General features: G+C 41.2%; 1 protein-coding gene across 2 annotated transcripts in view; it reads right to left on the reverse strand.

Moving 5' to 3' along the window:
• GLT1D1 (glycosyltransferase 1 domain containing 1) overlaps positions 1-12,285 on the reverse strand; it is a 223,612-nt gene that overhangs the window by 92,905 nt on the left and 118,422 nt on the right. For both annotated transcript variants that reach the window (XM_075322373.1, XM_075322381.1), the window contains exon 7: positions 2,987-3,082. In XM_075322373.1, the coding sequence (XP_075178488.1) occupies positions 2,987-3,082 (96 nt within the window). The remainder of the gene's footprint in view (positions 1-2,986; positions 3,083-12,285) is intronic.

The raw sequence follows: 12,285 nt of genomic DNA on the forward strand, positions 1-12,285 counted from the left end.
TTAATGTATATATCCAGTTTTTACTCAGGATTACAAACTTATAAGCTAAAGGCTGCTCATATCCTTCACAAATCTCACAATAACAAGCAGTCTGACTTCTGACCCAACCACACTCCTACTGACCACATAAAAAATAAGATGGTTTCCCATGACTTACTCACTAAATAAGTTGGAACATTGCATAACACAATACATAAGGTTACTTTAGGGGTTTTCTTGTCATATGATGTTGATGACCTATCCTCAGGATCAGTCATCATTGTCAGATTGGTGAAAATCCGGCAACAGTCACCTCGTCTAACAGACCAGCTGCTGTTACCTCCGATGGTAGCTTGGATGCTAAATATTAAAGGGTTGTCTGGGACTATAACACTGATTACCTATCCTTAGGATAGGTCATAACTGTCTTATCTTTGAGGGTGTGACACCTGGCGCCCCAAATGATCAGCTTTTCTCAGTGCCACCACCAGCCGGAACTGCTCAGTATCCAAACTGCACTGCTCTGTAAACTGCTGGGTAGTGAATATCTGCCCCCTATTCAAGTTAATGAGAGCAGATGTACAGTACTTAGCCGTGGTCACTATTCCATCAACGGAGATGTGCAAATCCAAAACTGAGTAGTTCCGTCCGGCAGTGGCACCGGAAACAGCTGATCGCCAGGGGTGCCCTATGTTGTACCCCCACAGATGAGTCATTGCTGACCTATCCTAAGGATAGGTCATCAGTGTTAAAAGTTCCAGACAACCCCCTTAACTGAGCAAAACAGCACAGCTCCATTCAATGTATAACGTTTACTTCCCAAACAGCACTTACACTTCTATTCTCTGGTAGTATGTAAGACTACCGATCTGATACTCATGTCCTATCTAAGGATAGGTCATCAATATTAGATTTCCAATTATGTATATAATAATAAAGACCTTGGTTTTCTCTGCCTGATGAGCTGGACATCCCTTTCTTCTTTTACATCAATATTAGATGCCTGAACAGGCACTTTTATGTTTGCTAAAAGGAGCAGTGCTAAAGCCCCTCAGTGCCACATATGATTTAAATACAAGCGTTGAACCAAAAAAGTAAATCCTTGGTTATAAAACCTTCATTTTTTTTTTAAATTGAGTGCAAACAGTGGATAGAAAAACTCAGCACACCCTTGTTAAAATGGCAGGTTTTTATAATGAAAAAGAGAACATACCAAAAAGAATTTCAGAACTACGTTCTCTTCATGTTTGTGTGGGTTTCCTCTGGGTGCCTGGCTTCCCCCCCGACACTCCAAAGACCTACTGATAGGGAATTTAGATTGTGAGCCTAAGTGGGGACAGTGATGATGACTCTTAAGTGCTATGGAAATTAATGGAGCCATGTAAGCTAGTAAAAAACTTTTTCCACCTCTAATGTCACTCATCTGTACAATACAATAAAAAATAAATATTTTAAAATGGAAAAAGAAAGATGAACTAAAGTAATGTAGTTTCATAAATATGCACAACCTTAAACTAATTCTTGTTGAAGTAACCTTTGATTTTATGTGCATGACATCTACAACTGGCAATCTTTGATCACTATTCCTTGCAGTAGTGCTCCAAATGTGTTAGATTGTGGTGACATGATCTATGTGCCGCCCTCTTAAGATATTCAAACCAGCTTCAGATCTGGGCTCCAGCTGGGTCATTCCAGATATGCTTAAGGCCATGGTCACGCTAAAAGGTGAAATTTATCTTCAGCTTTTTAGCAGAGGCCTAACGATTTGGTTGCAAAATTGACTGATATTTGGAACTTTTCATAATTCCCTCCATTTAGACTAAAGCCCCAATTCCAGCTGCTCATAACTGCCCAAAAGCATAATGCTGCCTCTACCATGCTTCACAGTGTGTATGGTGTTCTTTTGGTGATGCACATTGTTGGGTTTGGGCTGAAGATACCTTTTGGAATTTTGTCCCAAAAAGTTCAACCTTGGCTCATCAGACCATAGCATATTTCACACATACTTTTGGCAGATTTGATGTAGGTTCTGGCAAAACGTGTCCAGGCTTGGATGCTTTTCTTTGTAAGAAAAAGGGTTCAGTCTTGCCACTCTAGTTCACAGGCCAGAAAAATGAATAATAAGGAAGATTGTTATCAAAAGAAATACATAACCAATACTTGCACGGAATTCCTGCAGGTCTTTTAAAATTGCTGAAAGCCTCTCTTATCTCACAGAACAATTTATTTCTGTCTTTTGGCATTTTTTGTATGTACAGTCAGTTCAAGATAATGTTGTACCAAATTTAAACCACTTATTGATGACAGTCTTAACAGTGCTCACTGGTATACCTAATGCCTTGGAATCTTTTTTTGTACCATTTTTTTCACCGATAAGTCTTCAAGCGGTGAGATCCCTTTGCTGTGTTGTAAGCGCTTTGCGGGTCATAGCTTTTGCTGTAAAATGCAACTAAGAAAGTGTCAAGAAAATTCTACGATAACAGCTAAACTTTATTTGGGGTTAATCAGAATCACTTTAAAACTATGACAGCTGTATGCTGACTACTATTTAACATGAGTTTAGATGTGATTGGCTTATTCTGAACACAACCACATCCCCAATTATAAGAGGGTGTTCAAATGGTTGCAACCACATTATTTTACTTTTGTTAGTTTCATTTTCCCCCTCAAAATAATTTCTGTTTGTTTCTTACTGAGTTTGTGCAGATTATGGCTTACATTAAAGGTGGAAAAACGTCAGAAATTATAATTCTTGGTACGATTTTTTTTCTACATGCCAAAAAATGTGCATTTTAAGAGGGGTGTACAAACTTTTTCTATCCACTGTAAATTAAAGCACAATTCATTCCCAAGCTACTGAACATATAAAATGGTTAAATGGTTATGGGATTCAAAAGCACCGTACCTAAAATCACATGCTGAGTCACTGCCTGTTGTTGCAGCTTTAGGCTCTGCTATATGAAGCATGCTGTTTATGATGAAAATAATGGAAAATAAAAAAACTTACCTGAAAAAGCCTCAACTAGGTACAGGGGGTCTTTAACTCTTCGGAGGCCACAAATTAATAAGAAAATGTGTGTGTTTTCAGGAGTTTGCATCATACCTACAAATCAGAACACAGATGCAATCAATCAGCAAAGTAAGCAAATTCAATAACTAGAATGAAATGGTCATTTAAGCAGCTACGGTGAATATTTAGCTTGAAAGTGGAAAACATGTTTAAAAAAATAAAGAAATAAATCTATAGATAGTTGACATTTCTAAGTCCTTAACTTTGAAAAAACAAACACCAAGGATGAAAAATTGTGGAATTATGAAAGTCATGGGATGGATAAGAAATGTTAAATTAAATTGAAACAAGAAAAAGTGGAAAAAAAACTTTTGAAAAACACACTTACACATCTTGGCATGCTATCAATGAGGCTATTAATGGTTAATGAATGCTCTGCCACGCTGAATACACTTGAGCACGGAAATCATCAAGATTTCCTGCTGGCAGCTCCTTTTACAACTGCTGACCAATGATGTCTCAGACATGCTTGATGAGAGACAATGTTCGGAGACAGAGTAGTATGGTGTCATTTTGAAAAATGTCTCTTGCGACACGTTCGATCAGTGGTTCCCAAACTCCAGTCCTCACGACCCCCAACAGGTCATGTTTTCAGGATTTCCTTAATATAACACAGGTGATGCCTTGATAATCATTCCATCACCTGTTCAATAGTAAGGAAATCCTGAAAACATGACTTGTAGGGGTCCATGAAGACTGGAGTTTGGGAAACACTGCTTTAGATGAATGGTGATGCTACTGCTTCTACAAACAAATCAATTTAACATTGAACGGTTAGTGTACATGGAATAGAAACTGGAGGGGGCCGACTACTATACACTGTCACCCGACACCATATCCCGAGAGTAGGACTGTGGGACGTTTCCTCATGAAAGCTTCTTCGTGGCGTTGCCCACTTGATCACATCATTCTAAGAGTGCCCTGTACTGATCCATTCTGGACTGAAAATGAAACTGGATGTTACGTACCAAACTTAAGGTGTCACACAGTGTCTACAAAAACCATAAGAAGGTGTATATATGACACTGGGCTGCAAGTCAGACGTTCAGCTACCGATGTACTATTGACCTCACACCACTACTCTCAAAGTCTTTCCTGAGACAGAGTAAGACTGAAACCGGGGCTAGAACTGAGGTATATCCATGTCAGTTGTGAGTTTTGTCTTAGGCGTAATTAAAGATAGAGATTGATCTGAAGACCATGTGGCCAGCCCCATGCAGAGGCCTGCACAGGGAACATGAAAGTGTCGAAGTAAACGTTTTTCAAAATCACAATGGTAAGCCCCATGTTGCTTGCGCTATTGTGAGTAACCTGTGCAGTATAAATGTGTTGCCATGGCCTGCAGTGTCAACCATCTTTCACATCTGGAACAGCTGTGGCAAGCAATTGCTAATGGAACTGCCAGCTGTGGATCTTGATGATTTGCGGCCCAAGTGCACTTAGCAAATCAAAAAAACTCCTCAGACAACCATTTACTCCTTCCCGATTAAGTGGTTTTCCGTTTTTGTGGTTTCATTATTTTTTCCTCTTTTATCAAGAAGCATAACTTTATTTTTTCCATTAATATAGCCATGTGAGGGCTTGTATTTTGAGTGACAAGTTGTACTTTTGAATGACATCATTCATTTTATGTGATGTACTGGAAAGCATAAAAAAAAAACTTCCCAAGTAAGGCAAAATAATGAAAAAATAAATAAAAAAAATAAAAAAAGAGCAATTCTGCAATTTTTTCTACATTTTTTTCTTCGCAACATTTATCATATGGTTAAAGCGAGCTGGCAGTATGATTCTCCAGGTTAGTACGATTATGGCAATACCAAAACATGCATAGCTTTCTTTTCAGTTAAGCGATGAAGAAAGCTTCTAAAATTGTTAAAACAAAAAAAAAATGTTTAGTTCATGGGGCTGTGTGAGGGATTGTTTTTGATAACATTTTGGTGTAGATAGAAATGTTTTTTGATCACTTCATATTGTATTTTAGTGCGGCAGGCGAAAAAAATGCAATTTTAACATTTTGATATCTTTGTTGTTACACCTTTAACAGAATGTATTAATTTTATATTTTGATCGGACTTTAAGAACGTAGTTTTACCACAATTGTATATTTTTTATTTTTTAATTTTAATGGGGAAAAGGGGTAAAATTTAAACTTACCGTATATATTTTTTAAAAAAATAATTTTCACTTTTTTTACATATATTTCTTGAACTTTTTATTTTATTTATTAGTCTCCTTTATGGGATTTGAACCTGGGATCATCTTATGGCTTGTACTATGCCACAGGATTGCTGTATATATGGCAAAAATCATGATCTCTTATGAACACCAGCCCCGGGCAGGCTTTCACAAGACTACTGTGATGACTGATACTGGGATCTTCAGCAGACTCCCGGCTATCATAGCAACCCATCGGCATGCTGCCATTGCGTCAATGGTCAGTTTGAACACAGACTGACAGCAGCACTTAACAGGTTAACAGTAAAGGGGGCTTTACACGGTAGCGATATCGTTAGCAATTTCTAATGATATCGAGCGTGTAAGTACCCGCCCCCGTTGCACATGCTATGTCGTGTGATCGCTGCCGCAGCGAACATTATCGCTACAGCAGCGTCACACGCACTTACCTGGTCGGCGTCGTCGCTGTGACTGCCGAACAATCCCTCCCTCAAGGGGGAGGGACGTTCGGCGTCACCGCGATGTCACTAAGTGGCCGGCCAATCAAAGCAGAGGGGCGGAGATGAGCGGGATGTAACATCCCGCCCACCTCCTTCCTTCCGCATTGTGGCCGGCGGCAGGTAAGGAGACGTTCCTCGCTCCTGCGGTGTCACACACAGCGATGTGTGCTGCCGCATGAGCGATGAACAACATGGATAAACAACCCTTACCGATTTTTGAGTTTGGGACGACCTCTCCATGGTGAACGATTTTCACCATTTTTGAGGTCGCATAAGGTTGCTGATAAGTATCACACGATGCGATATCGTTAATGACGCCGGATGAGCGTCACTAACAACGTGACCCCGACGATAAAACATTAACGATATCGTAGCGTGTAAAGCCCCCTTTAGTGTTAGCTGCAGATCCTGGCTGAATAAGGCTAGTTTCACACATCCGGCTTGTCACCAGATTCGGTGCACTCCAGTACCGTGAATACAGTACAATGGCAGCGCGACAAGCTCCAGTAACATGCTGTCATATGATCGGAGCATGTAACCTGGAAGTTGCAGCGCTGCCATTGCACTGTATACACTGTACTGGAGTCCGCCGAATCCGGCAAACTGGCGAAAAGCCGGATGTGTGAAACTAGCCTTAGGCTACTTTCACACATCAGTTTTTTGGCATCAGGCACAATCCAGCAAAAAACGTATGAAACGGATCTGGTGCCGGATCCGTTTTATTCCCTATTGACTTGTATTAGCGCCGGATTGTGCCGGATGGCCTTAGGTTGTATTTGGCGTCCACCGGATCCAGTGAAATTTCTTCGTCCGGCTGCCGGAAAGGACACAGCATGCAAAGTTTTTTGTCTCTGACTCTCCAGCATGTTGTATAATAGAAGCCTATGGGTGTCAGATCCGTCGTCATACAGCAAACAACGCATTCCAGTGATGGATCTGGTTTTTTAATCTGAGCATGCTCCGATGAGATGTGAATTCATTTCTGGCCTCTCTCTCTGTCTCTCTCCCTCTCTGTCGATGTCAGTCTCTTTCTCTGTCTCTGTCGGTCGGTCTCTCCCTCTCACCCACTCTCTCATACTCACCGATCACCGGCGCAGCGCTGCACGGCTGTCACACTGCTCTGGCGGCTTCTCTTTTTTGAAAATGCCAGCCGCTCATTATTCCATCTTGTATTCACTGCTTCCCCCGCCCATCGGCGCCTATGATTGGTTGCAGTCAGACACGCCCCCACGCTGAGCGACAGCTGTCTCACTGCAACCAATCACAGCCGCCGGTGGGCAGGTCTATATTGTGCAGTACAATAAATAATTAAAAAAAGACAGCGTGTGGTCCCCCCCCCCCCCCAATTTTGATTCCAGCCAAAGTAAAGCCACACGGCTGAAGGCTGGTATTCTCAGGATGGGGAGCCCCACGTTATGGGGAGCCCCCCAGCCTAAAAATATCAGCCAGCAGCCGCCCGGAATTGTCGCATCCATTAGATGCGACAGTCCTGGGACTCTACCTGGCTCATCCCGAATTGCCCTGGTGTGGTGGCAATCGGGGGAATAAGTAGTTAATGGCAGCCCATGGCTGCCACTAAGTTCTAGGTTAATCATGGCAGGTGTCTGTGAGACACCTTCCATGATTAATCTGTAGTGAAAGTAAATAAACACGAACAACGAAAATAATCGACGTAATCCACACGAGGTCCCACAACGCAACCAGCTCTGCCACAGACCATGGCCGCTCTCTGTTAGCTCCACGGAGCAACTAAAGTGAGTAGAGTTGTCAGCGGTGACGTCACTCAGGTAGTGCTTGCATGTCTGCAGTGATGATGGAGGCGGTAGTGCCTGCATGTGTGCTGTGATGATGGGGGCTGTCGTGCCAGTGTGTGTGCAGTGATGATGGGGGTTGGTAGTGCCGGTGTGTGCGGTGATGATGGGGGCAGTAGTGCCAGTGTGGGCAATGATGATGGGGGCGGTAGTGCTGGTGTGTGTGTGCGGTGATGATGGGGGCGGTAGTGCCAGTGTGCGGTGATGATGGGGGCGGTAGTGCCGATGTGTGCGGTGATCATGGGAAAAAACGGATCCGTTTTTTGCTAGATCCGTCGCTTCAGTTTTTACACGATCTGCGATGGATCCGTTGCATCAGGCACAAGCATGATTGTGCCTGACAGCAAAAAACGGATGTGTGAAAGTAGCCTAATACAGCCATCATCTTTTAGCAATGAAGTGGGTTCCGGCACTGTGCCTGCATCAAAGTCTGGGAGCTGGCATATGATGTAACTCTACGGTGTTAATACTATCCTCACTGATAGCATGCCAAGATGTTTAAGTGTGTGTATTTTTTGCATGTGGGTCACATACTCAATACCAAATAAATTGAGGGTTTTTTTATAGACAATTTTTTCTTAATTTGCATATCAATATAAATTGATCCTGTGATTTTCATAATTACATGACTTCCTTCCTGGTGTTGCAACTTCATTGACGTGTATTTTACTTGTAGATGAATTTGTATTGCAATAAGAACTCTGCTATGTTACTGTAATAAAAAAAAATAATTATATTGGAGCAAAAGCAGCCAGGTACTAAATTAAATAGGCATCAAATCTTGTATACTGTTACTTGCTGTGGTTGATATGATTTTTTAGTTACACTGGCAGGTCTGTGCAGGTCTGAATGATCAATGCAAACTTTGCTAGTCACAGAAAGGCACATAGATTAGAGCAAATAAGTAAGGTGGAGATCAACTGCAAAGAATAGTAAAGCAGGCTGAACTTTACTGTGCATGGAGGGCTATTAAAGTAAGGAAGAATTTAAAATCTTCTGACCTGTCAAAAGATAGTTTATAAAGGAGTGGGATTCCACTTTTTTTGGGTGGATGCTGGGAGTGCGTGTAATTACTATGTATTCTGCCATTTGTTACTATTTTAGAAACATCTACACTCTACATTTATGAATGATTCATATGTAGTATAAAAGTAGAGTCCACTCTTCGGGGACTGGAGATTTTCAAGGGGCGTTTGAATTTACAAACTTCCTTGAGTTCTCACCAGCGCTGATAGAGTCCCAGGAACTACTGAAGTAGCAAAGACTACTTCAACGTGAGTATATTTATATATACATGAGACTAGCAGACACAGGATTCTTGAGCACAAAGATATGTTTTAAGAGCATCTCACACTACAATTCACAATACATACTGCATACAGTAGGATTGATCTCTGCCCACCTATTGATTATTCACTCTTCAGTGTCCCTCCTCCCTGCTGTTGCCGAAATCCCATGATACTCAGTACAAGCTGCAGCTTGTCAATCAAACTAAATATCACACATGACTGGACTCAAAGCTTTTTCACGCTCATATTGGGTTGGAAAAAAAAATCCTTATTGTAAAGAAGACACTGATTTTCAAAGTAAACCAGCCTCATCAGTTCTACAATTTATCCTATTTCTTACAGTTTGGGTTTTTAAGTCTGGTGACAATTTCTTTGAGTAAGTTCACAATTAAATAAAACAAAAAGATAGAATTTAACTTATAAAAAAAAAAAAATGATGGCTGCTTCCTCTCAGAATCAGCTCTACCCTTGCCCATGGGCTGTGCCAGAAATTCCAGCCTTGTCCCCAATTTCTTGGACATGATTAGGAATAGTGCAGGTTCTGCAAAGAAGCAGCTATATAACCTTAGCCAGTACAATCTGTGTTATTAGAGAGATTGTACAACATGGTGCAACACTTTTTAGACAGGAGGAAGATCAATGTACATTTCTTTTGTAGCTTGAGACCTGATCACAAGATACTTTGAACAGAAAAGATTGGTATAAACTATTGCCTTGCTCAGTTAGGCTAAATGACCAGGTAAGGGAAATACTGTGGATTTTCCATATGAACAGAAATTCCCATATGGATTTGTCTGTAGTGTCCAGCAATAAAAGGTCTCAGTGTTCGGCCACAGAAAATGCTCCCTGACTTTCTATTGTTCTTGCTGTCAGTATTCAGTGTACTGTTGGTATCTCCTCTGCTGGATTTTCATTTTTTTCCCTTTAACCCCTTCACGACCGGCCAATTTTTCGCTTTCCGTTTTTTTTTTCGCCATTCTTTTTCTGAGAGACGTAACTTTTTTATTTTTCAGTCAATATGGTCATGTGAGGGCTCATTTTTTGCGGAACGAGCTGTACTTTTAAATGAAACCATCAGTTTTACCATATAGTGTACTGGAAAATGGCAACAAAATTCCAATTGCAAAAAAAGTGCGATAGCACTATGGTTTTTGAGATATTTTATTCACTGTGTTCACTATATGGTAAAACTGATGTGTGGGTGTGATGCCTCAGGTCAGTGCGAGTTCATAGACACCAAACATATATAGGTTTACTTTTATATAAGGGGTTAAAAAAAATCGGAAGTTTGTCCTAAAAAAAGTGGCGCACGTTTTACGCCATATTCCGTGACCCGTAGCGTTCTCATTTTTCGGGATCTATGGCTCAGTGACGGCTTATTTTTTGCGTCTTGAGCTGACGTTTTTAACGGTACCATTTTTGCGCAGATGCTACGTTTTGATCGCCTCTTATTGCATTTTGCACAAAAGTTGTGGCGACAAAAAAACGTCGTTTTGGCGCTTGGAATTTTTTTGTCGCTACGCCGTATACTGATCAGATTAATTGATTTTATATTTTGATAGATCGGGCGTTTCTGAACGCGGCGATACCAAATGTGTGTATATTTTTTATTTTTTTAACCCTTTAATTTTCAATGGGACGAATGGGGGGTGATTTGAACTTTTAGGTTTTTTTATTTTTTTTAATTTTTTAAAACTTTTTTTTTATTTTATTTTACTAGTCCCCCTAGGGGGCTATTGCGATCCGCAGTCCGATCGCTCTGCACTATCTGCTGATCACAGCTACCTAGCTGTAAACAGCAGATACGCTCACTGTCTTTTTCACTGTGCAGCAGGCACAGCGAAAGTGAAAGCAAGTCATGTGTAGTACAGGAGTCATCACATGACCCTGTGCTACCATGACAACTATCGGAAGTCACGTGATCGCGTCACGTGACTTCCGGTATCGGGCGGTAAGTAAAAGTTTACCGCGATCGCGCTTATAATGGCGCTGTCACATATTGACAGCGCCATATAAGGGGTTAAACGGCACGAGCAGATAACGATTCTGCTCGTGCCTAGCAGGCACACATCTCAGCTGTGAAAATCAGCTGAGATGTGTGCCGATCGCAGCATGCTGCTGCCAGCAGACCGCGGGCAGTAACGTTATGACCGCTAGGACGTAATTTTACTGCCCACGGTCGTTAAGGGGTTAAGACCCAGTGGAGCCCGTCTTCCCTTTCACTGCTAATAATCTGTATTTCCTCTTGGGTTTAAATACTCTCATTTTCCATGGACTTGTGCTGGCGATATTCTGTACATTCAAGCTCTGGTTGCAAGCAGGAGGCTTACTCTCATCTGTAGTGTTGTTGCTGTAACTTTGCTGAACGTCTACCTGAGTCATCTGTGGATAAATAGTTCATGCACTTTCTCCCTGTGTGGCCTCCTTGTTGTCGTCTTCAGTGTTTAGCGGGGTTGACGAAGAGCTCATTCCATCCATTCCCTATTTAGGGCCCAGCACTAGGGATACCAGGGTCAAGTATCCAGCAAGGCGCATAGGTGCAAAACCTATATAGGGTGGTGAGGAACCCCAGGGACCAGCGGTAGTTTTGGTCAGGGGTCACCCGTTCCCCTTTCCCTAGACACATGGATTCCCTTCCGTTTGGCTGTTTGCTTGGTAGTTCCCCGTACCTAGCGTGACAGGATCAGATCTGAACAAAGCTCCTGCATACAATATAGAATGGATTTTTATGGTAATTCGGCTTCTTATTTTCTGTTGTCGATTTGCACTATGAATTTCCCCTAATTCAATGTAGAGGGTTAAAATCCATAGTAAATTCAGTCTCCTATCTTCCCAATAGCATTTCATTACTATTTTACATATGGAAATAATTTAAAAAAAATTACTGTGTGCCCTTATACAAGATTTCCTTTTTTTAAGATGTCTTAGATCTGAAATGAAAAAGAACATACATAAAGCACGGTTCATTTTAAGCGTCCATTTTGAATGCCAACACAGCAGGAATATCCGGTGTAATCCATCTCGAAGCTGCCAGGTTACTGGTACAGTGGGGCTTACAATCAGCAGAAGTGCCAATGCCTTGGATTTCACATGGATCGTAGACTGTCAAACATTTCAGTCTTTAAGAGGCCAGTGCTTCAAAATGACTCGAGATGAATAAAGTTTTTTTTAATTGCAAATTATAGTGGGAAAAATATAAAAACGAAGGCAGAATTGTAAAGAAATACACGATGCAGTGAAATTAAGAGAGGCCTTTATCGAAAGACAGAAAACATTAATTGGAAGGATCGAGCTAGCAAACAAAGCAAGGTTTTTTCAGCAAAGATCAGGTGTTATATCCCTGGCTTTCCAGAAAAAACAAGGCGGCCTTGATTTCAATAAGAAAATACGTTCTACCATATTTCTAACAAAGCTGAAGAATTTGTAAAGGTTTGAACATAAATAAAAAAAAGTAAAGAAAT

Source organism: Anomaloglossus baeobatrachus, chromosome 1 (assembly GCF_048569485.1).
Source record: "Anomaloglossus baeobatrachus isolate aAnoBae1 chromosome 1, aAnoBae1.hap1, whole genome shotgun sequence".
NCBI lineage: Eukaryota > Metazoa > Chordata > Amphibia > Anura > Aromobatidae > Anomaloglossus > Anomaloglossus baeobatrachus.